General features: G+C 41.7%; 1 protein-coding gene across 1 annotated transcript in view; it reads right to left on the bottom strand.

Annotated features, from left to right (window-relative positions):
* The window catches only part of XPR1 (xenotropic and polytropic retrovirus receptor 1), a 115,526-nt gene that overhangs the window by 27,534 nt on the left and 60,278 nt on the right, over window positions 1–27,714 (bottom strand). Inside the window, exons 3-9 of the mRNA XM_054638343.2 lie at window positions 17,474–17,575; window positions 10,713–10,936; window positions 6,363–6,512; window positions 5,459–5,542; window positions 4,905–4,986; window positions 1,891–2,078; window positions 1,422–1,601 (exon numbers count right to left, since the gene is read on the bottom strand). Of these exons, the coding sequence (XP_054494318.1) occupies window positions 1,422–1,601; window positions 1,891–2,078; window positions 4,905–4,986; window positions 5,459–5,542; window positions 6,363–6,512; window positions 10,713–10,936; window positions 17,474–17,575 (1,010 nt within the window). The remainder of the gene's footprint in view (window positions 1–1,421; window positions 1,602–1,890; window positions 2,079–4,904; window positions 4,987–5,458; window positions 5,543–6,362; window positions 6,513–10,712; window positions 10,937–17,473; window positions 17,576–27,714) is intronic.

Consider the following 27,714-nt stretch of genomic DNA (forward strand, 5'->3'; position numbering starts at 1 on the left):
ATTCTTCCCTGTGAGAGTGGGGAGGTCCTGGCAGAGGTTGCCCAGAGAAGCTGTGGCTGCCCCATCCCTGGAAGTGTCCAAGGCCAGGCTGGATGGGGCTCAGAGCAACCTGAGATTGTGGAAAATGTCCCTGCCTGTGGCAGAGGGGTTGGAACTCAATGATCTTTAAGGTCCCTTCCAACTCAGGCAATTCCAAGATCCTACAACTCTATCTCAGACTGCAGCACAGTGTGCAGATCACTGGGACAGGGCAGGAGCTGCAAACAGCCTAACAGCTCTGTGGAGACTGAGAATCTCACCCTGGCAAGATATTAAGGTAAATTAGCAGAGATATTGCTCATGTGGTTAAAGCACATCCAGTGCTTCCCCTCACACCAGGGGACAGCAGTCAGACTAATGAGGCTGGGGACTGAAGGTACCTCTGTGAGGGATGGCTGAGTGCTGGAAGGCACAAAGGAAGAAGCTGGCATAGCAGCAAGCCAGCAAATCAAATAACAGAGGTGAGCTCAGAGAGTTTAATTCACTGTGTGTATACCTGCACACATGTCCTCAAAGCATGATGCTATGTCTCATCTTTGCTGTGTTCCAGATAAAGTTAATTGTTTTAATTGGCATTGAAATGATTCTATGAAAAAAACCAGCCAGCCAAACCTTCTTCTGCCCAAAGCTCTCAGAGCAGTGCTAGCAAGAAGAAGGTGTCAAGGGAACCAGTTTGATTAAAGCCAATTTAAAAGGGTGCACAGGGTGGGGAAGAGCATGTTTAGAACAGCCATTTGGGAAGAGACTCATGAGTCACCCAGCAAGGCTGAAAACTGTTCTTGCAGAGCTCCCACCTATAACTGGAACACTGAAGCAGCACACATATTGACATTGAATTTACCAGACTTATCTTACAGGAAAATAAAGAGCTCCATCTCAAACAAAGAGTTTGTTTAAGAGCACAAACAGAAAAAAAACCCCACCCATGAGCACAATTTTATAGGCAGTAACTTTTCCAAAGGTTCTCTCTCCATTAGTGAACCCTCTCAACGTTGGCACTACCCCAGTTTGGGCTAAGGAGCATCCATGCAGCCTTGCCTTAGAGCACTGGGCCTCTAATCCATCTGTTTCACTAGGTTAAGGAATAAACAAGCAAGACAGCCAAGGGTTTCCAAACATGCAAAATTTGTAAGCAGCTGTCTATAGGAAGGTTAACAAATCAAATGGTACAGGAAACAGAATATGCTTCTGCAAACCCATCCTCAAAAACTATCTGCAGTCAACACCTGATCAGGTCTGCTCTGTAAATCACAGTGGTATAAGCACCCCCCAGCATCCCTCTTTTCCTGAGGGTTAGTGACACCTGTATACACTTCACAGCTACTGCTCAGCCACAACATTTAAACAAACAATTACTTATTTCAACCAGCTTTGACACTTACCAATAGTTTGAGCAGCCAAAATCGGGACTTGTAATATAAGGTTTTGGTAGGGTTGATGAGAAAAAGCAACATGAAGCCATACAAGATGAGTGGGTTCACCTGCATGGGGATGTAGGTGAATTGACCATATATACATGCCAGCAGGCTCAGGCACCACAAAACACCCAGGAAACCAGCAATCTGCAGGGAAAAACCAAACAAACAGACACCTAATGAAAAACACAGCCCCAAAACCAGCAATCTGCAGGAAAAAAACCCCAAACAAACACCTAATGAAAATAACAGCCTCGAAACCTGCAATGTGTTCTCATTAGAAGAAAAGGGAGAGCAGTGCTCAATCCTGTAATCTAATCAGACTTCAGCAACTTCCTCTTCTAATTGTATTAGGAGTCCTTGCCAGGAAATGGTGCAGGATTTATCCTGCTGATCCTCAGCATGGCTCAGCCAGTCTAAAATCCCTCCTGTTCACCTCAAAGAGATGTTGATGGGACAAGTTGCTGCGGGGGTTGAGCTCGAAGATGAGGACGTGGTTGACTCCAGCCTGTCTCCAGCCATAGGTGTTGATACCCAGGAGAAAGAGGAATTCTATCAGGAGAAAGCCACCTCGATAGATTCTCACCAGTGGCCACACATTTGGTCCATCTATAAAAGCCACACCTGGTAAAGACAAATAAAAGAGGAAGGATTTTAAGGACAACAGAGGTCGTGTCACAAAGCAAGGCTTTATCCTGGATCTCAGATGTTTGGTTGCACCCTGAGGAAACAGGAACACGTGTACACAATTGCATTCTCCAGCAAGTGGAGGACTTTTTGCCTAGCCTGTCAGAGGATTTAGGAACATTCTGGGGAAAATTCCCTTTCCAGCTGCTGTAATCGAGTCATTAGCAGCGTCCCTGCCTCACACTACAGGCACAAGGGACAGCACCAGCATAAATCTGACTAGAGACACTTAAATATTCTGCTTTAATAGAGATGAAATCCCAACAGACAGATACACAAACACTTCAGCTCCCCACAAAACCAAGAGGAACCATTTACAGCATTTAAAACAATGCTAAACCCTCCTAATCACCGGTCTCAGCACAATGGTAATGCAATACATATTCATGGCCAGCATTACAACACCCAGCCCCACCCAAACAGAAATCCCAGCACAAGGCAGCAGTGCTGGAAAGCCTGTTGCTTCCTTTGTTCAGTTTTCAGGGGTTTGGAAACAAATGTGCTTCGTTTCAAACCATGAACAGCCTTATACAGCAGCAGCCTTCTCCAGCTTAAACCTCCTTGCAAAGGACTGGTCACTAGGCACAGGTTTGATGAGAAAAGCATAAATAAAATACAGTTATTCAATTCTCAGTTTTAGTTTCATTGAGAGTTGCTTTCTAAGAGGGGTAAAAGCAAGAACCTGCTTCTAAGAGGGGTAAAAGCAAAAACCTGCACTTTAGAGAACTGAGGCTGAGAATTTATTCCCACAGATCTGCCTAAATTACAGCCCCAAGTTTTTCTAACTGTTTTCTCAGAGAAAGCAAATCAATAGGGAATTTCATTTGCTCAGCATCTACACTTTATACTACATAACTTACAGAGAAAAAGCTGTGCATAAAAAATTACTCCAGAACTGCTGCTTTAAATGTAAAACTTTAGACTCTTGGATTCAGGCAAAACGGAGTCAACTTTTGGACAGAAATTATACACCCCCAAAAAAGCTGAAAGAAATGAGTCTTAAATGTGGAATTGCAAAGAAAGATTTTCAAATTTTTACCTGAAAACCAAGGGAAATCAAAAATGGATCAGATTGGAAGGAACCACAATGGGTCATCTGGTCAAAACTCCACACAGGGCAGAGTAGCCCCAAAAATGAAGTGAAATATCTCTGGTGACAAGTTTAATGGTGACAAGAGTAGGACCACTGTAAGGGTTTGAGATTTTGCATGAAACCTTTCAGGTTTCTGGTAAATAAAACAAAAGCACATTTCTGTGAAATTCCAACCTCACTTACACACTAGCTTGGCACCTGGGGAAGCCCATACAGAAACGGTGAAGCCTCAGAATTTGTCCTCTTTAGGGTGACACCCTCCTGGATGCACTTGTAGCTTTTAACAGACCCCAAGTGGTGATGAACTCATCTCTGTAAAATGCTGCTGCAGTTTTCAAATCAGGCAGTACAGCACTGGGTTACTGGCAGAAGCCATGTTCTGATGCTGTTTCACAAATTCTCCACACAGAACACTAAAATCCTATCTTAGCTGATCAAATCACACAAACAATTTGGCAAAAGCAGCTGAGAGGTTAGCAAACTATGGGCCAATTAAAAACACCCACTCTGCACTTGGAATCCAGGTTTTTGCCCAATATCTGCAGTAATGCTCAGCTGTCAGATCATGCCTGCTGATACAACACACCTATTACCCACACTGGGTTAGTAACACTTGCTCTAGAGATATAATCATTTTTATTAATTCCTTCTCACAGCTGCCTCACTTTTTGAATCTTAGCACTGAGAGGGAGAGCAAACACAACTGGCTTCAATCATTTTGCATCTCAAAAGGAGATCAAATGTTTAAGTAACAGAAATTATGAATAAAGAACAGTTTCTACACATTAAACAGTGCCTTCATGCAGATGGGTCAACTTCATGCCTCTACCATGGGAAGACCAAAAAGGAAACACTGCAAACAGCTCCTCAAACAGAGGCATTTTATCCCAAGAGATGGCTGGATCCAATTACAGAAACATCCGATTAAAAATTCTTTTAAGTCATAAAAACACAGACATGGGCTTTCCCTAATGCAAGAGCTGGTAAGTTGATTTGTTAAGCCTTTTCCTTTGTACTGCTTAAGCAAGTTACAACACTCCAGAAATCACACACACAATTAGTAAAGCTGCTTGTGATTAAGCTCTGTGTCTGGATCTGCAGTACTACTCTAATCAGGGGCCAAACTCAGAAGGCATAAAGCAGCATAAAGCCAGGGCCTGAGAGATGCACCCATTAATTGTAGCTTTTAAACAATCTTGCCAACTACTGCCAATAAGAAAAAGTCAATTAATTCCATTAGCAGACTCCAGGCATTGAAATTCTAGGAATTTCCACATGAGTGCTTGATTTCCATCCTGAGTGGCATCTGGTCACATGGCTCTGTGTCTGGTGGTCTTTTCTTTAGGGAGTCAACACCATGCAAAGCTCAAGTTCTACAAGCACCTGTCTCAAAGTTGGCATAGGCTGTGTGTTCCCAGAATGAAAACAAAAATCTGCTTTTACACATAGATGTTGCACCTTCAGAATATCCCTCCAAAAATAAGGAGGAAACCAGAAGAAAAGGATTTTTGTGTTCAACATAGACATATACAACATGAGAAAAACCACAACCTACTGCTGAGCAGTTTACACCAATGTGATATGGCTCTGATTTAACCCAGAACATCCAGGTCCAGGTGCTCCTTAAGTGAGGAGAATCCACCCAAACCCAGGCATGGCAGGACACCTACCTGAAAGTATGACAGTGACATTCAGTGCAATGAACAACCCGCAGAACAATCCAACCCTGAATGTAGTCCAGGCTGGTACAGGCTGTGAACAAAGCCACAGCAGAGTTAGGGTGAGGTAAACAGGTTATCTGCACAGTCAGATTAGTTTGCAGAGCCAACTTAAAATCACAAACACAAGCTCCTGATTGCACTCTTGCTTTTGAAGTGAGGTTTTTTTAAACTGTAAATGCTGTATAATATTCTTGCCATGTTGAAACAGAGCTTGGGAGTCTCAATGGCCCTTGAAAAATATTCCAGACCACACAAACACTAAGCATATGCTTTTATTAGTACAAATTTCCTTTTACCATTTATCTCCTCCCTTCATTACCTTGTCTGCATGCATTAGGAGCAGTAACCTATTTCCAAACCTTCCGGAACTAAAGCAGATTATCTGGCCCTGCCCCATGCATGCTCACATCAATTATTTCCACTGTTTCCTTCAGATGTTGGATCTGATTTGGCACCTTGACAAGTTGGAGGAGCAGCTCCTCTCCACAAGCCCCATGTCTCACCTGAGCTGCTCCTAAGGGTGGAACACGCAGACGTTTCATTGCCTTCTGTCTGTCTCCATCTTCCAACTCGTTGGTCACCACTTCCTGAGGACACAAAGATACACACCACTGAAGGTCACCTGGATGATGAGCACATGGCCAAACCAAAACTAAAGGTTGGCTTCCATTTTAGAGGTGAGCCCTGGCCCAGTATTCTTTTAATACAAAGACATGAAAAGCTCAGCATGCTGTACCAAGTTCCTCCATGGCAGAAGTTAAAGCTGCACTAGGCTTTGCCAAGGGAAAAATTCCCAGCTGAAGAGAACATACCCATACTGATGTAAGCAGTGCTGGAAGTCAGTGGTGTTGCCCTGATTTTTAAGATTTTCTAAGCCTTCTGATGTTTACATTATTGTAACGAACTTTCTCAAACACTTTGTGTAAATAACTTATTGTTTTGCAGTCTTTTATGGAGGAGGAGAAATTTGATGGACTGTTGGTTTGTCCAGTGTCATTGGGGAGGTGGCACTTTCACCCTCCAATCTACTGTCACTTTTGGAAATCTATAAATGTCGGAGTCAGAAATTAAAAAGTCTCTTTTACCTTGAAAGATCAGCATGTCCACATTGTGTTATTTGATATCCTATAGTGACACTGGCATTTCAAAATCAATCATTACCCATCTTGGTGGTAAATACAAGTTATAGAGAGGGCAAAACACTACGGGAGTTACAGTGTCATAGAACAGTTTGGGTTGGAAGGGACCTAAAGATCTTGTTCCAGCCCTCTGCCATGGGTGCCTTCCACTAGAACAAGTTTGCTCAGAGCTCCATCCAACCCGTGCTTGAACACTTCCAGAAACCAGCAGTGCCCAAACCCCCGTTTTTGGGGGGATTTTTGGCAGTTCCCAGGCCAGCCTCTTCACCTCTGTTTCGGAGATAAGCTGGTTGATCTTCTTGCAGGTGTAGAAGGGAGCCACCTCCACCTCGGCCACCCTCCACTCCGCCCCCCGCGTCGTCTCCAGGTTCTTGTCATGCTTCTTCAGGATCTTGCGGAAACCGGTGAAGTTCAGGTTCTGCAGGCAAGGGAAAGAACATGCTGGCTTTTAAACCCCAGCCAGCTCTTAAACCTCAGCCATCTCTTAAACCCCTGCCCATCTCCCAAGAAAGAGAAATGCTTCTCTCCCCAGTGCTAGCGACAAAGGAATCGTTAATAAGAATCAAAATGATTGCATTCCTTGTCAGGAAGTTTCTGAATTCTTACTTTATTATAATGAATATATAATACTAGAAAATATAATAAAAAATGCGGTATAAAAAGGGAGCTACTAAAGCTTTTTATTTCCTGAAAAGCCAGATCACTTCCACCTTCCTCCTTTATGCAAGAAGTGACCTGATGCTACCCTGAAGACAAATAACCCTTAAGGGGTTTTCTCTCCTGAAAAATCTGAGCTACCGACTTCTTTAAACTTGACACTGGTTTCAAATCAAGTCCTCCAGGTAAATTCATTATAGAAGGGAAATCTTTGTGTAAAAGTTGTCAGTGCTGCAGATTAAATCCAGACAAGTGCATCCTCACAGCAGCATGTTTTTTCACAGAGTGTGTTGCACAATGACTGCAAAACCAGCTTAGGCTTGCAGATGTGGGAGATGCCATTCTCCAGTCTGTAGAGACAAGCACACAAGGCTTAAAACAAGAAGCAACTGTTGATTTCCAAGTTATAGATGATCCCTGATTCAACACCCATGCACACTACCTAAGACAGGCAGAGCTCATCAAACAGCAGCAGTTTCTGTGGCATGATGTATTTGTAATCCTGCATTTCACTGTGCAGGAAGTGCTGCCTGAAAACCTCAATATTTCATTCAAACAAGAGCAGAACCACAGAGAGACTGTGGCAAGACTCACTTCTGAAAAAAGCTTAGAGAGCAGCTTGGAAAGAAAACCAGAGAAAACAGCAAAATCTAATGCCCTGGGGAGAGGCACCAACTACTCAGTGAAATTATTTTCAATGTAATTATGCTTAGAGTGATTTAATGCCAGACCCTCCCATCTAGGTGGGAAATGAGGCTGGGGAGACAGGAGCAGGAAGCCAAAGCAATAATGACCTGCCTTACTGCAGACAAGAGACTTTAATTACTTTCTAATGGAAAAGCCAGCATTCCACCCCAAGGAGAGCAGAAATTTCACATGAAAAACTGCAACAAAAGGATGATTTTGGTCAGGGACCTTTCTGTGGCCTGAAATAACATCCCTTCATCTGCCATGGGTACAATCCCTAAATCTGGGGTGCCCTGGCTGGCTGGGATATGTTTACACCAGACACCCTAAAACCTCTCCAGGGGCATTTCATCCTCTGGCTGCAAAAATTCTGCAGCCTCAAAGTGCATGATAAAAAAAAAGTGCATTGCTGGTCACAGTGATGCTTCTGACAAGGAACACACAGTGATGGGACTATGGAACAGAAAAAATATCATTTATGCAGTCTGATATTTTGCTATTCTTGCTGCTTTTATTTGGCAAGGGGCCTTCTCCAAGCCTGACCTCCATTTCTGCTGCATTTTGTGGAGAAAAAAGCCAAAAAACAACCCCAAACAAACAAACAAAAAATTAAAACCAACCAAGAACCCTCCACAAACAAGAAACAGTGCAACTTAGGCAATAATATAATGCAGCATCAAGTAGAATCAAACAGGGGACTCAAATATCTTTGCTCATATATATTAGAAAATGCCCCAGTAAGGTAATTTAATAAAACTGGTTCAGCCTCTATTATTCACCCAATAAATGCACTATATTATATACAGAATAATATAGTATATATTATTATACTATATTATAATATAGTATATATAATAATAGTATATACTATAGTATATACTATATAATAATAGTATATACTATTATACTAGTTATAATATATACTATATTATAATATAGTATATATTATAACTAAATCTTTTATGCTTAATTTCTCAGCACTTGTTTGTCCTAAAACACAGCATTTCAAATAGATAGATTTTTTTATGTATATACACACTCTAGAAGAATACATTGCTGGTAAGCATAAATTCATTTTATCATTCAAACATGCAAGAGCTGCCCTGGAGACTGCTTATAGCTGCATTTGACAGTTGGTTTGTGTACCTCAGCAATGAATGCATTTGTTCACCCCTAAGAGACTGAGGAATTTGCTTCAGGTGGATTTTCCTTCCTCTGTAACCTAAATCAAGGCATCAGCATTTCATCAAAGCCAGTTTGATATTTATAATGCTGCTGTTGATTTCATTTTTTATCTCCTACATGAAGGGCTCAGGTACATCATCCTCCCACCGGGTTATTGTTTTTTCTTCTCTCCAAAACTGCAAGAGCTTGAATATTCCTCATTGTTTTACTCTAAGCTCAAGAGTGATTAACAACAGTAATACTCTGGGATTTGGTTTTATGTCTGTTTTTGTGTTTGTATTCCTTGTCCTCAACTTCAATACCAATTTGAGGGAATTTTTCTCATTCTCTCTCTGGAGTTACGTTGTAGAAAGCAGCTCTGCTGCCTCTGCAAAGTGTGAAAAAACAGATGGGGTTTAGATCAATATTTAGTAGACTTACAGTGGGTCTGGACTCCTGGTACCAAAAAGCAAAATGATCAGTGTGCAATCTGCCTTTCTACACTGAGGAACAGTAGGAAGAGATTTCCCAAGGGAATGATCAATGTTAGCCCCTATTTAAATTCTTCATCAAGCCTCAGAATTGATTTTTTGTAATTAAAAGTATAGCTGTCTTCTGTTAAAAGAGAAAATAAATTTAAGGGAAGAAATCACAGCAGGTGATGCTGCTTCACTCCATTCCTAAGAAGATACAGATACTCCAACTTTCCCAGGAATTTGAGCTAGGAACTACCACTAATAGTTAAAACACTTTATTAAGAAACTCAGAGTTTCCAGACACATGCTCAAAGATAACATCACTGTAGGAGAGGTACAAATACTCAGAATTTTGGAAGAATAAGTTCTCTCCATACAGCAGAGTGGTATTCAATTTATTCTGACTGTGAACTTTGTTTTGTAAAATTCTGCAGTAAAGATCTGTCAAAGATCTAAATACAGATGCAGTCATTTTAAGCTCCAACACTCTTATTTAACAAGCTAGAGCCCCTCACAGTAAAACACTTAAAAGCATTTCAGAGCATTTAACTCCAGAAGAGGTAGCCCAGCCAAAAATATATTTACAGTTTCAGATTTTTATTTCAAGATTTTTGGAACAAGATCAGCATCTGCAACCATGCCAAAAACCCAAGTACAACTAAAGATTGGTTTGTTTTCATACCTCAAGGCAAATGAGCCTGTATCCTGCAGAAATCAAAATATATATCTTTTTAAATTGATGTTTTAGCAAGAAATTCTGATACAGCAAGGTCACAGCCACTACCATGGTAACACCAAGAGAAAACAGAACATTGAGATTTCAAGTTTCAGGACAAATATAAGATAAAAGAGCTTCTTCCTCAACCTGCCCTGCCTAGAACAACACACTACAGAAGGCAGAGGTCCTGCCTGGACAAAGGTGCTGGGGTCAGCCAGCCCAGAAAAGGAAGAAGGAAAAGTCCTTCAGCAGGTCAGCTCAGCACTTCTAGCTCAGTTTAAAGCAACCAGATGTGCTCTGCTACCTGCCTTTTCTTTACAAGTGTTTAAGCCCCCCCCAAAAAAGGAATAAATAAATGAAAAATGGAGTGAGGCAAGGCATCTGGTGATGCCTTGTGAAGGCTGACCTAGAACAGAGACTGGGCAGAGCTAAAGAATAAAGTAGGGATTTATTAAAAGGCCTCAGTGGATCCACCTTGGGCAGTACAAGAGCCCAGCCAGGGCTGCACCCAAGATGGACCCAAAATGGTCACAAAAAATGAACAACCGGTCACAAGGTCTCTCACTTTTATAAGTTCTGGTCCAATTAACTCCATTGGAGTTAACTGTCCAATTATAGCTTTAAGTTATGAAGTCCCAACCTCCCTGTTTTTCTCTCTCCAGCCCACGTTGTTTGTGCTCTTGGGCCTGAGATTTGGATCATTTGTCCTTGGTCCCCAGCTGGAGCAGGAATTGTTTTGGTCTCCCTGCTCTGTGCACAGAGCTCACCATCCCCTAATATGAAGCCCAGACCCACACACTAAAGCAGCCCAGAATCTGAAAAACACAAAAGCCCAAACCTGAGGCACCAAAGCACACACAAAGCACGAAGCCATTTACACCCAGGGCTCCGCGGAAGCGCTGCCCTCAGCGCGTACCTGATAGTTCTGCAGCAGGATGAGGCTGAGGTAGAGCTCGCTGAAGGCCAATTTCAGGTCTCGGATGTTCCTGTGCTGGACCCGCTCCTCGTGGGACAGGTGGAAGACGGGTTTGCGGCGCCGCTGCAGCGTGGAGGCCCCGCTGGCCTCCTTCTGCGCGTCCAGGGTGGATTGCAGCTCGGTGCGGAGCGTGGTGAACCTGCGCTGCGCTTCCGCAAGCTTCTCTGTGGGCAGCGAGAGGGAAACGTCACCTGGGATGGTCACACACGGCCCAGCCAGCCCCAAAACCACCCCAAAAATCAAAACCACCCCAAAAATCCATTGAGGCGCCTGAGGGTGAAGCACGCCGTGCTATGCGGCCTTCCCCCATCACGCGGTACCTCAAGCGCTCTGCGTATTTCTCTTGTCACAGGATGGAATCACAGACTGGTTGGGTTAAAGGCCATGTCATTCCAACCCCCTGCCATGGACAGGGACACCTCCCATATGCTCCTTGTCCAACCTGGCCTTGAACACCTCCATGGACTGGGCAGGCTCAGCTTCTTTGGGCAAACCTGTGCCAGGTCTCAGCACCCTCACGGGGAAGAATTTCTTCTTAATGTCTAATGCAAACGTGCCTTCTGTCCCTGCTCTGCGTATTTCTCTTGTCACAGGATGGAATCACAGACTGGTTGGGTTCAAGATCATCTCATTCCAACCCCCTGCCATTGGCAGGGACACCTCCCACGTGTGCCTTGTCCAATCTGGCCTTGAACACCTCCAGGGACTGGGCAGGCTCAGCTTCTCTGGGCAAACCTGTGCCAGGGTCTCAGCACCCTCACAGGGAAGAATTTCTTCTTAATATCTAATTCAAACCTGCCCTCTGTCAGTGTGAAGCCATTCCCCCCTGTCCTGGCACTCCAAGTCCTTGCCCAAAGTCCCTCTCCAGCTCTCTTGGACCCTTTAGGCACAGGAAGGGGCTGTAAGGGATCTCTGGAGCCTTCCCTTCTCCAGCTGAACACCCCCAACTCTCCCAGCCTGTCTGAGCAGAGGTGCTCCAGTCCTCTGGACCCACTCTAAATGGGGTCACATCCTTCTTGGGGCCATGACCTTCCTGTGCTGTGAGCCCCAGACCTGGATACAGAACTCCAGACGTGGTCTCACAGGGGTGGAGAAAAAGAGGAAGCTTTCCTCATTAAACCTACGTAAAACACACAAATTCCTCAGAAAAAAAAATAAAAATTAATAGGGTGAAATCAAGAGGCTGTCCCTTCAGCACAGACCAAAGCAGCATTAGCCAGGAACTGAGACCTCTCAGCTTCCATCCCAGCTTTGATTTCTAGAGAATCTCAGTCCAGCATCACACAAATACCTGTTAGGGATGGAAGAGGTCCAGCCTGTACCTGGGGACTGCAAACCAGCACAAGGACAGTGGGGCAGGCTTCCCCACACTGGCTGGACCCTAAATTAATTCTGCTTCATTTAGGGTCTCATCCAAATACCAAAGCACTGACCACACATCTACTCTGAGCACAACAGAAAAGCTGCTCCTCTTTCCCACATAAATCAAGTGCACCAGGAGCATTAGAGAAAAATCCTGTTAGACAATATTATGAAACATGACAGTGAGTAAGCAAAGCGTTTTTCAGATCTGTGCACCCACTACTGATTTTGTGTTTACTATCTTTTCATGTGACAGTAGGGAAATCAAAGAAGACAAACCCCACACTTCAAATGTGACACTGAATTTTGTAGCTCAGAGAGCAGCACGGCCCCTCTGCCAAGCTCCCAGCGACAGACAAACACAGCTCTGCTTTGATCAGGAGTTACAACACTGCTGGCTGCTGTACACGATCCACTGCAATAATTCATCCCTCTTTTCCTCACTTTAGAAGCATTGCCTTGTTATTTATCTGATTAAAGAGGCCGTCAGCCTGCACTTAAATGTCATTTTTATGTGTTTTCAGAACGAGTCTCTCTCGCTTTTCCTCACATCTCAAGTATGAAGAAGGTGTTCCTTTAAACATGCTGCTTTATGTACTCTCAGAAAACAATATTTTTGGCTAAATAACAACCTTTTAAAGCTAGAACCAGCATAGTTAAGACCATTATCGTTCTCTTTGTTCTGTACAACTGGTTCCTTCCAGGCTTTTCTTCCCCTGCCGAGCTTCAGTCACAGCTTTGGCATCTCTGTAGATAAGCAGGGTCACAGAGCAGGGGTGCTGGTGCTGGCCAGGTTCACAGTGTTGGAGCCACCTCCACCCAGCAGGACACCCAGCACTGCACCAGAAACCACAGAGCCACGAAGTCCCTCCTCTACTACACAAAGCTCTGCCCCAAAAGCCTCCTGGATGTCAATAGAATTCTCTTCATTAGTATCTTACATAACTCTATGATGATTCTCAATTGCTCCCCACTCAGATTTACTCTGATTTACTCTTCGTCTAACTCAATTCTGCTTAATTTTAAGAGCAAAAATACTCTGTAAATAATTTAACATTTGTGCATAAGGTATTTGCCAGAATGCCTTTCCTAACAGAAAATGGGGATCAATATAGGAAATCAAGTACAGAGGAGCCTGAAACTCTAAACTTCTTGCTTATGAACTTTATTAAAGGAAGAAGATTTTAAAAAGCAGGAGAGGGCAACTCCTCTCTGACAACTTCCACAGCTGCAAGGACTCCAGCAAACAGAGGCACTGCAGCCCACAGTGAGAATTGTCTGCCCACAGCCTACAACCACATAATATTTACCACAACAAGATCAGACTGCCAAAACAATAATCCCTCCCCACTTTAGGAACTCCCTCAGGAATAAGGAACAGATATCTGTTCAAATCAAAAGCCTTCATATAAATAAAGCTCAGAAGTTCACTCTCTATATTGAAAACATTTATTAAACCATCTGTGATACAGTGAAATTTCCTTTAAATCAAATCAGTAGATATAGAAGAGTTTAAATTAATATTTTCAATTGAAAGCACTGTTCCATTGTCCCTATGTCCAGAAAAATCCTAACATCTATCAGCCTAATAACACAATATTTGAAGAAAATACGACGCCTTGAAATATTTGTATTTCATATTTATGACTGCAGCTATCCATAAAAAATGCCCCTCCTGAGAAACAGCCATCCTGTCACCACCTTCTCTCTCCTGCACTGACTCCAGTTATCCCATCCACAAATCATTTCTTCTTATTAAAGTATGATTTTTTTACCATTGAGACTCAATGCAGAAGCAAAACAAAACAAAACAAAGTGTGTTGCTGTTCTGAAAACCTCCTAGGGAATCGTCCAGGGAAACAGCAAAGCAGAATAGAAATTAATTTCTCAGTTTGCAGTGTACTCCAAAACCATTGAAGTGTCATATACCCCTGCCACTAATTTAGCACTGTCTATCACTAATTTAACATTCTGAAAAGTGACTTTAAAAAAATGTCACACAAGAGAGCTAAAAAAAAAAGCTTAGAAACTGGAACCACTCTTGTGTTGCAGCATTTTGCATGACCTGATGCCCACAGAGCCCTCAGCTCAAGTGTAATTTCATGGCCAAGACTAACAAGAAATCCAAAACCAATAGTGGCAGACTTCAATAAAAGTGCTTGCCATAAAGCAGCAGCTTGGCCCAAAAAATGCTGCTAAAATCCTGACTGAAAGAGCCTAAAGTGTTATCACCTCAACCACGCAGCTCCAAGCTGGTTTTTGACTTCATTTTCCAAGTTTAAATGAAAGTTCACACATGAGGATGATGGAAAAAAGACTGTAGCACCAAAGAACCAGGAAAATTTCCCCCCAGATTCCAATTTACATGGGCATGGGTGTGATCAAAGGCTGTTTCACCAGACAGGAGGGGATCAACAGCTTGAACCTCCTGCCAGCTACACATTTTAGTTTTAGCATTCCTTCTCTTCCCTACTTGTACATTTTATGTTCAATATTTTCCTTCCCAATTTAAAGCCAGGGTTTCCTACAAATAACAATTCCTAAATTAACCACAGAAATGTTGCTGGCTACTGTTTAGCCAAGTCCTGATGATGGGTGATTTAAAATATAACAAACCTGTCATCTAGAAAATCCCAAACACAAACCAAAACTGGCCACAGATAAAACTTTAGCATTTGAATAGTGTTTTGGTTTAGGGTACATTTGGGAGAGAACTTTTGAAGGGTTTTTCTCAAAAGCAGATTGAATCAGATTTTTTCTTAATTGGTTTGGGAAAAATACTTCTTTGGAGAAAAGTAGAAAAAACCTGTTTATTTCATAAGTAAAGTATTCACCAGTCTAAAAAATAATATTAAACAATAAAACCTCTTGTTGTTCTAAAAGAGATTTTAACTTAGAAAGTCTTTTTTTTGTGGGTTGTAGCTTGGCTTATTTAGTTTCTTATCAGTCCCTACAGTGCTGTAAATGTGGCTCAGGCCAGCTTTGTAACTTTTGTAACCTATTGTGTAGGGTTTCATATGGTTGTTTTCTACTTTTGTTTATTTCTATTAGTAAAATAATTCTAATAAATTAAAACTATTAGTTAAAAGAGTGTAGGCATTTACTAGGCATTCCTCTGCTGGAACCATCTGAAAATTTTACTGCAATTCTTCTGTCTTTCAGCTGGGAATGGATCTTCTTGAGCACAGTCCAAAAAAATTGCAAATTTTTTATCAAATTTGATTTAGTAAATGGCAGTTTTCCTTTCCACTGTGCTGGGATGTTGGGCTGGGGGATTAAGGGAATGTTTGGGGGGAGCACACAAGAAAGGGCAAAGAAAGGCTTTTGCAGCAGTGTTCCATGGAGGAACTGGGGTTCAGGACCAGGCCACCCCAAGAGGATGAGGTTATTTGTGCTGTGGGTGATGCTCACTGAGGAGCCTTCAGCCTAGGGAAAGATGATGAGGAGGTGAAGCAGAGATCAAGAGAAATTTTGATTTTCTTGAAAAATGACCAATATTTACTGTAGTAAAGACAGGGGTGTAATAAACTGTGTAACAAACCTGTAATAAATAGGATGTGCCAGGTCATAATCCAAGCCAACACATGCCTGGAGTTACAATAGGGTCCAACATGACAAATTTCTGACAGGATCAAGGGTAGGAACCACTGATGGAACATTTCTTGCTGCAGCTCAATGCTAATAACCCTAATAACAGGGTTTCCATTCTATGAAAGTCACGTCACTCTTCTGCAAATAAAAGCCTTATTTTAATCTTATCACAGGAGATTGTCAAATTACATGTATTCTCTCCTGGAACTTTTTGAAATGACAGCTAGCTGGGGAAAAAAACCAACCCTACCCTAAGTTATTAATGCCATTTTAAACAATGCTGGAATGGGTGTGTGCGTGTGGGTGCACGTGTGGCAGCAGGTCCTCATTAGGGGAAATTATAATCTGTATTGTGCATCTAAATTGACAGAACTTCCTGCACAGAGTCTAGCTCCCAGTGCACAGGATCTGATATGGCTCAGAAAGGAAGTTTCTGAGCATAAAACCCTCAGATCTGGGATAGAAGCACAAGATCTCCCAGGGAACCAACACAGAGCAGTGCTCTGAGTTAGGTACGTACGAACTGCATGCAGAAAAATGCTACCAAGTGTAAAACCCAGCTGATCTAATAAAAAATAACAATTTCACCTAAAAAACTGCCTCTTTTCCTGACACCCACTGTGCTCCAGGGAGCTGGGAGAGCAGGCACAGCCAGCCCCAAGGAGATTTACTTCCCTAGATGGAAGCTGAGCAGAGGGAAGCTACAGGGCTCAGCCACTGCATCCATCATGCTTTCAGCTCTCCTCAAGTTCACAACCCAGATCCTGGCTGGCAGTAAAAGAGCCAGCAATAAAGTCAGCACCCAATGGTTATGAAAATATTTTTGCACAATTCAGCTGTGCCTTTGTTATCAGATTAAAATCAGAACTAAAAAAGGCTACCATATTGTGGTGCAAATCCTGTTTATAGCACTAAGTTAATAAATCAACGTTAAGAGGAAGCCAATGCACTGCTGTATCTACATTTAAATGCTTTTCTAGTTGAAACCCCATTTTAAACCTCACCAAAAGAGGCTGAAAATCATCTGAAATGTCATGGCAGGAGGAGCCAGAGCACACCAAGCCTTTTGTAGCAATTTTACAGGGTGAATTCCCAATTAACCTGTTGTTTTCAAAACACAGGATGGGAAGGCAAATTTTGCAGAGGAAACAACAAAAAGCAGCACTTGGTGTATGACACCTAGAAATCCCCAGTCTTACCATCACAACATTTTTACTCAAAATACACAGCCCAATTGGCACAACCCAATTGCTGCTGGATTTTGTACTCCAGAAAGCTGCAGGGGTTTCAGTGAGAGTTCAGTGTTTAAAAACTTGTTGGACCCATCAAGATGATCATACACAGGCAAGCCCACGAGAGCTGTTCCTGCAGAAGCTCAGGAAACACCAGCTAGGAGGCTCAGCACACCTAAAACATGGCCAGGAGATTGCTAAAAAAAATAATAATTGAAAGACTGTGCCCTTTAGTTTGAAGAGCATCTCCATAAAGTTCAGCAGGATACCTTGAAAGTTCAAAGAAATTAAATCACCTGCCATTCATTCTCCCTCCAGGCAGGGTTAGCCAGGTTAATAGCAGGGTTGAGCTGCAGATCTGTGATTAAACCAGAGCAGTTTTCCACACAAACTCGCCCTCTAATTACCTGATGGTAGATCTGCCTCACCACTGTGGTTATCCTGAAAGTTTGGGACCTTCAGGCCCTTTTTCTGTTGTTGAATTTTCCACAAATACACACAAAATAAGCACCTTACCTGAATAGAAAATGTTGATTTTGGCAAGTTCTTTCTCACAGGTTTGGAAGAATTTCTCTTCAAACGTGGCAAAACATCTTTTCACCGTGTCCTCATCTGTGTCTACAAAACAAAATAGAAAAACAAAGAAGTTGTAACAGAAGGACATAGGGACAATTTTACAAGTGGCTGCCATGGAAATAGCTCTTCAGAGCAAATCCACCATCTTTGCCATGCAGAGGAAGAAGAACAACCAAGTCCAAAGGGCTGGAGGAAACACATATTTGCTTGTAAAAAGAATTGCACCAAGACAGAGAGGGACACACTCATAACAGCACCCTGACCAAAGTTCCCACCACCTTTTTGATCCTCCAAGTGTTATTTCAAACCACACAACTCCATTTTTGCTTCAAAGACCAAAGCTGACCCTAAGTGTTCACTCCAGCTTGGAAAACATTTGTGTTCAGAAGGAAAACACCAAGTTTTTACCTGAAGCCAGGAGGAATCACTGGCTTCAGCCACCATTCCCACCTTCTCATCAGGCCAATCCTTCAAATACAAACACAGCACCATAGCATACCAAAATTCATACACAAATCCATTGAGAAATCCATACAGAAAACTGTGTGGAAGCTTCCCTCCTGGAAAATAAAAGCTTTTCTCATAAGCAAAGTTGAAAGGAAAAGGCCTAAATTATGATGATTGTGATCAGATCCACAACTCTCCTTCACCCCACTGCTCTGGAACAGTTTTAATTCTTCTGCAAGAACTACATCCAATTCCATAATTAAAGTCAAAACTTGAAATTAAAGCAGCTATTCAGTCACCTTGTTGTAATAAAAAGTATAGTGCAGAATCTCAAAGACAGAATGCATTTTCTAGTAATTAAGAAATTAGTTTAATGAGTAAAAAAAAAATCAAGACAGGCTATAATTACCCATTTCAGTACTGTCAAAAACCAAATGTTCCTAATGCTGAAGCAAAGCAGACTCTTCATACCCTCCCATAGTTACAGCCCCTGAATCTTCATGCACTCTCACAGATTGCAAGGGTTAGTGTTGACACAAACAGGAAAATTCAGATTTTATTATGGTCTCAACAACCTTGAGAAGCAGACCATAGAACCACAGAATTGCTTCAGGTTGGATTAAGATGAGTGAATCCAATCATTGCCAAGCCCACCACTAAACCATGTCTCCAAGTGACACATCCATGTTTTTGGAACACTTCCAGGGATGCTGACTCTACCAGATTCAAACAGATGTTGAAATAAATGTTATTAAATTGAGAAGACAAATGACTACAGTGAAGTTTCATTCACTATCACATATACATATTGAACTGTCATAACCAAGAAATCTCTTTCTTTTAGCATTAATTTCTAGGTAAAACCAACCTCAACAGAACATTTAAATACAAAATTTCAACATTTAGATTTTTCTGGTTTGGCTCTGATATTAAGCACACAAATGTCAGTACCATTTTTAAGGGATGGTATGGAAAAATCACCATTTTTAAGGGATGGTATGGAAAGAGCAAAGAGCACAACACAAAACTGCAGTGCAGGGGCAACTTTGGAAGAAGTCTGTCTTCTTTTGGAGTCTGATGATGCTTTAAAGAGAAAACAGAGAGAAAAGAACCAGTTCTGCCTGGTGTTTACAACTCCACCACCCAAGGGCTGGTAGAGAAGAATTCTCAAGGGCCCCAAAGCCTGTTCCAAACTCCAAGCTTTGGCTCCCAGGGTTATTTCCTTATCCAATTATTATAGTTGCAGCTCTGTGGCTACTCCTGAGGATGAGGACTCCCTCCCTGGAGCAAACAAACCCTGGGATGACAGGGCTTGGGCTCCTCTTTGCTGCAGGAGAACCACAGGAGGGTCACTCCAGCCCTGCTCCAGGGCTCTGGACCAAGGATGAGCAATCCCACTCCACAGAGAGCTCCCACATGGATCCCTCCTTGTGGGCAGCCTGAGCACCACAGGCACAGAAAATAAAAATATAACTGTTCTTCCTCACAGCAGAGTCACAGCAGTTGTAACATCCCAGCCTGGGGCCCTCCCAGTAAAGCTGATCTGAATTTGCCTCCAAGATTTCCAAATCTGTGACCTGACAGCAAAGCACAAGCAGGGGGAGGGGGTGAAGCAGCAGAAATTACAATTGTGCAATACCAAAACTGCAGAGATTTTATTCACTTGGTGCCTGAAACTTTGCAAGTAATAGTAATCAGGAGGTACCAAAGCAGAGCTGACTCTTTAGGATGGACCTGGAAGGCAAATTCTCGAGTTTACTCAGGTCTAGAAGAAAATTTTATCTAGAGGTGCTTTCTGACATGGGGGAACCAGCATTTCCTGCACTTAAAAATAAGTCATGAAGAAATAAAAGCACACAGGCTCACTGCTTTCCTCTTCCAAACCTCTTCCACCACAGTTTGCTTTTGTGTTTCAGTGCATTCATAAAATAATAGTAAGACCAAGCAAGTTTTTAAACTTACAGCACTGGAATTACCAAAGGATTAAAAAAAAAATCTCTTTAAGCATGGAATATACTTTTTGTCCATAAAGTCAAGCATGAATATTTCTGTGCAAACAAAATAGCACCTTCTAAGTGACCAAAAAGTTCAGTAAAGCAACATAGAGGTAAACTAACATAATTAATGCCAAATAACACAATTAATATCTTGTTTTGTAAATTATTGACCAGTTAAAGAAATTACAAATATGTGTGTTGAACAGTTTGACCATAATCCAAAGTTTAGAACAGGAAAATGGGCTTTGAACACAAACCAGCTCCTACTGGAAGCCCTTCCAAAACCCTTGAGATTAGGAATTCAGGTCTCTATCCCAGCTTCAAAACACTGCTGACTCAGAGGAAAGCAAGTTCTACATAAACCATTCAAAATCCCTCTCCAAATGCCAAATGCTGCCTTATAAAAGATATTTTGCAGGCCAGGGTAGATGCCAAACTTTAAGATAAATAAATAAATTTAAAAAATCAGGAATCTCTGTGAAGAAAAGGCTTCCCTTTGGTGCTGGTCCCACTGCAGTTCAGTCATTGAGCTGCAATAATAGCCAAGTGCTGCCAAGGCTACTGCCTTTATTTATTTATTTATTCATTTATTTACTCCCCCCCCAAGGCTAGGACAGGACAAGGCTGTTTTGCCATGAGAAAATCCCAGTGCCAGACCCCTGGCCTTGGCTTCAGGAGCTCCATGACAACAGGGGCTGTTTCTAAAAGGCATCCAGCTCCAGCTGCCAAGGAGGGCTGGCCCAACCTTCCTTTTGTTCTCTTTCTATAGCATTCATACTCCATTCACCCTCAGCTCCAAGCAGACTGTCTGATCAATACTGCACCTTCCAGACCTCATCCTCCCATGGATTCCCTGGCCTGAAGGAAATAAAAACCCACAGGAAGCCTGCAAATCTCTTGTTTTACTTGCAAAGGCCAAAGCAGCAGCAATCTGGATGTACTCCTCTCACATTTTCAGATTTGCAGACAGCTCAGATGTTGGCACACCCAAAACAGAACCTGAAGTTGAAAAAATAACATCCAAATGACATCCCTAAGTTGTCCCAAGCACTCATTTCTCAGTGCTCCTCTCAACTTTTCAGTTAATTTCTCATTTTCTGTAGCTGCAGTCCATAAACAAATGATCAGCATCCCAGGCAGCTCTGCTCACCCACTCCCTTGCAAGAACACACCAGGAAAAGTTTGCTTTGTTAGAGCAGTGCCCTTTAAAATAATCATTTTTAATAAGCCCTCTACTCTTTATCATGCTGAATTTTAAAGAGCATTTAATTAGAAAAGATTAATTAGCTTTGTTATGAGATCAGCACAGGTGTAGTTCTCTGAATCACCTTTTGTTTGCCACAAAACAACTCTATCTGAGTAATATTATTTCAACACTTTAGCTACAGAGGAGGCAATTTGATTTATGAGGAGGGAACTGAAATCTAGTCAGTGAAATAAAAATAAAAATCAAGCTCAAAATTGGCATTAAACACATCAAATAATACTGAACAGGTGATCACAAATTTAACATCAGCACCACTTTGAATACACTAATTTTTTTTAATTTTTCCATGTGTTGTACCCAGTACTCAACTAAGACTACAGCAACAGATCTGTGTTATGAAAAATTAACAATTTTTTGTTAATTACAATTAGTAAAAAATTAGAAAACAATTAGTTTTCATGTTTCTCTAAAGACAGTAACTGCTTATACTTCTAGGCCCAGTGGCACACTAGGGAAAAAAAGAAGAAAAAGCCACTTTTATTGCTACTCAAGACACTAAAAAGTGGGTCACTATAATGAAAACATGTATCTGTCTCCAAAATCCCATCAGCTCTGTCTGTCTACTCAACCATCACAATTCTCTCATACCCTTGACAGATCTGCAGCACCAAAATTCCCATTTCCCCAACCTTTTTACACAGCACAGTGAAATTCTGCAGGTTAAAAAAAGTCAGACTGTGAAATCCCTTAATGCAAGGACAAAGATTATTATCTTCACACTCCTGGTGTTTATTGGGGTGTTTTTCCAAAGGAAAAGTTTTTCCACAAGGCAAATCCCTTTCTCACTTGGATCAGCTGCAAATTGGATTATTTACTGAAACTTTCATGAACTTTTATGTCCTATCTTGGGGCAAATAAAAGTTTGCTTGTACAGACTTTTAAATGCCTTAAGTACAGCTACAGAAATTTCTTCCTAGGACTTATTCTTGCTGTAGGAAGAAAAAGGAAGCCAAATAAAGGAACAACAACAAAAAAAATCTGCTTGCAAATAAAGGAACATTTGTGTTCATGTTATTCCTCCCTAACATCTGAGCTGCAAACTGCACATGTAATGGTGTGTTATTATTCCAGAATAATTCTCTTCTGGAATTTATTCCATCCACCAAAAGTGGACCTCAAATTAAAATACTGTCAAATCATCAGGGAAGAAGCTTCTTGAGCGAGTTGATATTAAAAATAATGCCAAGAAAATTCATAGCAGGCTATACCTGCTTTTGTGAGCCAGCATGGTCAGCTCTCCACTGAACAAATCCTTTAGCCCAAACTGGATCTGGTTATTAAATTATTGCCTTAAACCTAGCAATAAAAAGTGACCCCTCAGGTAGCAAATGAGGCTGGCACTGCCTGCACATGCAGGGTTTGTGTGTGGGCAGGGGAAGGAGGGGACAAGAACTGCAGCCAGTCACCAATACAAGTTCTCTCAGGTTTTGCTTCACCATTTTGTTGTGAGTGAACAAAACCTATTCCAAAATACCTTTAGAAATTACAGTTTTCAGATTGAGAAAAATCCTGCTGCCTTAGTTTTTTAGACTCTATCACTGAAATCTTACAAGGAAAACCAGCCAGATTCTTACAGCTGGTTTGTTTTGCTGGAAAGAAAAAGCAACCTCCACAACATGCCTACGAGCTAGACATCCAACCAAGTGTCTACTATAAATTATTTATAGTAGTGACTCTGTAAACACAGGTTCCAAAGGAATGTCAGCGTCCTGGTATGAACTTCAGGTGCAGAAAAACCAGGCCACAAAGTAGCCATGGGTGAGAAGACAATTCCAAGGTTTTGCAGTTTCCAGGTGCTCTTCTTTAAACAATCATGCACCTCTCATGACCCCCCTCCTGCAAGCAGAGAAGGCAGTGCCAGTCTTTGTCAGCTATGCCAGGAGAGTCACTAATGCTTCACTTCTGCACCATGAAGAGACAGAATTATAAATCTGAGCCTATGTGGTAGAGCTCAGATTTGAAGGGCAGCTAGGCAGAAACTTGTGATAGGAAAAAAAAAAATTAAAGAGAAGCAGCACAAATGCCCAGCAGTATTTCAAAATCTACCATAAAAATACTGATAATAAAGGATGGCAGACTTGGATGCCAGGAGACATCATACAGGGACATCAATACCCACTTTGCCTGGCTAACAACCACCCTGAAATTTCTCTCTTTTGAAGAAAAAAAGTGAAGATTCACACGTGTTTCTGCAGAAGCCTCCCAATAAACTAGATCAGAAACAGTGCCACACAGCCCAGGGTGAAGGAAAGACAGTCAACAGGAACTGAGAGTCAAATTTCAGCCTGACCTTTACTCCAGGACAAAGAATGGAGAGCACCAGGCTTGAGTTACTGAGCTGGTACACCCAGGAACCTGCCCAGGCCACGTCTGCCGGTGCTGCCAAGCAGGCAGAGATGCAAACAGAGATCCCACAGCTCTGTGGGATTACCAGCATCACACGGGACATTCCCAGCTTGCATAACACACCTGCACCTTCCTCCAGCTGCTGCCTCCAGCTCTGCTTTTCATTCCAGCAAGACAAGAGAGCAGCAATTATGGTTGCACAAAACCCCCATAGCACAGTTTGCACGCCAGAGGTGGAGGAAAGCAGAGATATTCCAGCCTCTCATGGATGAGATCTGAACTGGTCCCTGCTCCTCTGGCTGATGCTAAATGAGACAACAGCTCAGCACTGCCATGCACTCCTGCTGGTTCCTGAGAATTTCAGATTTTCTGTGCTGCCAGGCTCTGACCCCCAAGAGAAAACTGCATTTGACCTGAGGCCGTGGAGAAGGCTTCCAAAATGGAATGGTAAAACTGAGATTATGGGTACAATATCACATGGTGGAAAACTTAGTTTAAGGTTTTAGAATATAGTAATATATACAGCAAGATAGAAGTTTTAGGGCAGAAACTAATCCTTCTTCTTTACCTTCACCTTCTTCTTCATGAGTTCAAGTATTATTGTAGAATTAAATAAAAAAGTCCACATTACAAGCCATGAGCAGTTATTTGTTAAGTTAAAAATAATTTCGGTATCATTTCTCAATTAGACAGTTTATCCCTAAAAAACCCTTGTAGAAAGAGAAATACAAATCCATTTTTAGTTTATTGGAATGAAATACTATAAAACTCATGACTTGTGAGACTGTAATACAGATAAGAATTAATAAACTTTTAAGTCCAAACAAAAAATACCATCTCATGCATTTAATCCCAACCTTAACAAAAAAAAAAAATACATATATATATATATATATATATAAAAAACTCAACATTTAGTGGTGCCCCGTGTGAGGAGGACACCTATGAAAGTTGGGACCTCCCTGAAGAAACAGAGTTATAGAAGCAAGTAGAAGCTAGAAAAATCCCCAGGGAAAAAAGAAGAAAAAAACCCAAGAAAATAAAAAAATCTATTACATTCCCTCTTAATCAGCCTTTAATCTGAGCAATGTTGCATCCAAGGTGATATTTTTTCCCTTTTCATGAATGACAGGGCCACCAAATGAAAAACTTAGCAGTACTTGTTCATGCTTTTAAAGATCCACTGAATGCACCTCAAGTAAATAAGCACAGCTGTGTTTTATGAAGCTACAAACCTGTCTGGAAAACTTTCCTTCTGCTAAAACCCATGGATGGAAATAAGGACACTTCCCTAAATTGCCCAGTTTGTTCCTTAAACCAAGAAGATAAATATAAAAGAAAAGCACACAGCAGCCTGGAAAACCAAGACCAGAATGGCTGATATCAAACCAGGTGCTCAGAGTTCAAACTTAATTTTTTCTATACAGTCACCTTCTCCACCTTTCCCTTCAGCCTGAAAACACTCAGTGCATTCAGCAAACCCTCTGCTGATTATAAATCTTCCAACCTTTCAGCCAAGTAACAATTCAATAAATATAAATGTAGGCTCCAGGAAAGGCAAGGCAAAACCACCCCAAACTGTGGAGTTCTGGGCCAGCCCCCAGAGCAGTGATGGAACACTGGGGACTTGCATGGGGAGAAGATCTTGGGGACTGGAAATGCAGCACAGCAAGAGGAAATCAAAGTAAAATCAAAAAAATCCATCCCCCTAAAATCCACAAATATTCTTTCTCTGCCCCATCTCCTGAATGAAGGTGGAAGGTGGCATGGAAAGAGATATAAAAGGAAACTTTCTAATCTTTAATGTGTATTCTTATTTACCAAGAAAGATTACTTTGATATTGTGATTATTTTAATCAAGCCAAAAATGTTTCTGTCAGGAAATAAAGCTTCATAATAACAAGATTGTTTATGCTCCTTTTATTGAGCCTCCAGCTTTCATAGTTTTACTTCCAGAATTTTACTGAGCAGCAACAACTTCCTTCTCATTAAAACTGCACAAAAACTGTCAGAGCATCTGACATAACCAAAAGAAGAAAAGAATTAAAATAAAACTGAGATTACAGTCAGTAAAGGAACATTGATACAGTGCAATTTTATGGATATATGCATTGAGTTTTTCCTAGGAAAACCACATGGAGAAGGAGTTATGGGGAATTTTAGCAGCAGTTTTGGCTGTCCTTTGTGCCCTCTCTTCCACACACACACACACAATGCCCTTTTCCTTGCTCTGGTGCTGCTGCTTATCCACAGTGAACCAGTTCAGGAAGTTAATCTGGTATTTAAAGAACAAGCCAGCATTAAAACTGAAAGGCATTAACAACCAAACTGATCAATAAAGTCCTTTCCTGTGGTTTAGCCCTCTGCAAGAGCTCCTTGCATGCAGGGAGGAGGTGGTGAGAGTGAGATTCCTGCTCTGGCAGCAGAGTCAGACTGATTGAAATGGAATATCACATCACCTGCTTGGACTCCTGGGATGGGAGATGACTCAAGGCACCACCCCACAGCTCAGCTGACAAGGAGGTGTTGGAGAAGCCAACAAAACTCACTGGAGTTGGATTCACATGCCCATACCCTTAATACAAGCACAATAAATGGATTATTGAATTAAAACAGATTGAACTCAGGTTTGGGTTGGAAAGGACCTCAAGGATCATCTCATTGCAGCCCCTTTGCCCTGGGCAGGGACATCTTCCACCAGACACAGAGGTGGGGACCTCAGAGCCAGAACCACCTCGAGGCTTACAGGAACATTTTGGTCAATTCTCAGCAACTGATCTGTGCAAAGACACCACAGAAACTGCCCTTCCACATTTAGCCATCAGTCCATCTACCAAAGCATCCCCCTTTGGTGGGTAGCAGAACTGTAAAAAGCACTTTACCACCTGCTATGGCTCTGCACAGCTCAAGGAAAAGCTTCACAGTTCAGGGTGTTCCCACTGCTGGTGGCTAAACTGTGGGATTATAAAGATGGAGTAAATATCTCCTCCTTTAAACCACTGGAAACTTTCAGGGAAATGGTGTGGTTAAGAGTATTTTATCTTTTGTAAAACATAAGGAGTAGCAGAGTGTGCTTCCTGATCCTCAGGCTGCCAGGACAGGATGGGATGTGGAAGGGGAAAGGCTGCTCCAGAAAAGCACACCCGTGTCCCTGGAGAAACCCTGCTCAGCTCCCTGTGTTTGAGGGGAGGCAGGGAAGGGAATTACAGCTAATTGAAAACATTTTGCATAATTGGAGCTGATAGGAGACATATACCCATCACTGCAGGAAACTGTTTGCATCCTTATAACAATTACAGCACATATAAAATTCAGATGCTAAGCAAACAATTAGAAACATTAGCATTGGTGAGGAAAAAAAAAAAACAACTAACAGGTGAATAAATGGACCATCACCATTAAAAAAGCAACAACAATGCTACTTTTAGAGCTTTTTTCAGACACAGGAGAACATGTTCACTGGAGATATTGAAGGCAGGAGTAGGAGGGAAATGACAAAAGGAAGATTAACAGAACTGTCTAGGGAAAGACTTCAATTAATATTAAGAATAACCAGAAAGACAAAACAAATGATGCAGAAACAACAACAGGCTCCCTGTATGGTGAGCACATGGTACAAAGACAAACCTACTTCAAACGTGCTCTCAATGGTTTCATTTCCCCCCAGGGAGCCAACACTGCTCAAATTCATTTTTCCTTTTTTATTTTACTAGCTAGTAAAGGCAAACAGTTGGTAAAAAGATAATAAGCAAGCAGTTATCAGATGAAGAAAAATTTATTTTTGAGGTATCTCAGAGCAATGACACAGAGCTTGAGAGTGGCTCTGTGCAAGATTTTACCAGAGGGCCTTACAGTCAGATCATGTTCAGGAACAGAACAGATTGTTAGTTCTCATAAACGTTTACAACAACATCCTCCTAAACATTTTGCACAATTTAAACCAATATTTTTCTTTTTAAATTATATCATTCTAGCTAAAACACCAGCAAATTAGCATTAAGGTAGCTGCTTCTCCACTCAAGGCAGCAATTCTTCTGCTTTAATTCTTACATTATTACAGCAACAGATGTTGGAGGATCCTCTCCACAACACTACAAAGCCTACCCAAGGTTATATTCCTCCTT

The sequence above is a fragment of the Agelaius phoeniceus genome, chromosome 8 (genome assembly GCF_051311805.1).
Source record: "Agelaius phoeniceus isolate bAgePho1 chromosome 8, bAgePho1.hap1, whole genome shotgun sequence".
Taxonomy (NCBI): Eukaryota; Metazoa; Chordata; class Aves; order Passeriformes; family Icteridae; genus Agelaius; species Agelaius phoeniceus.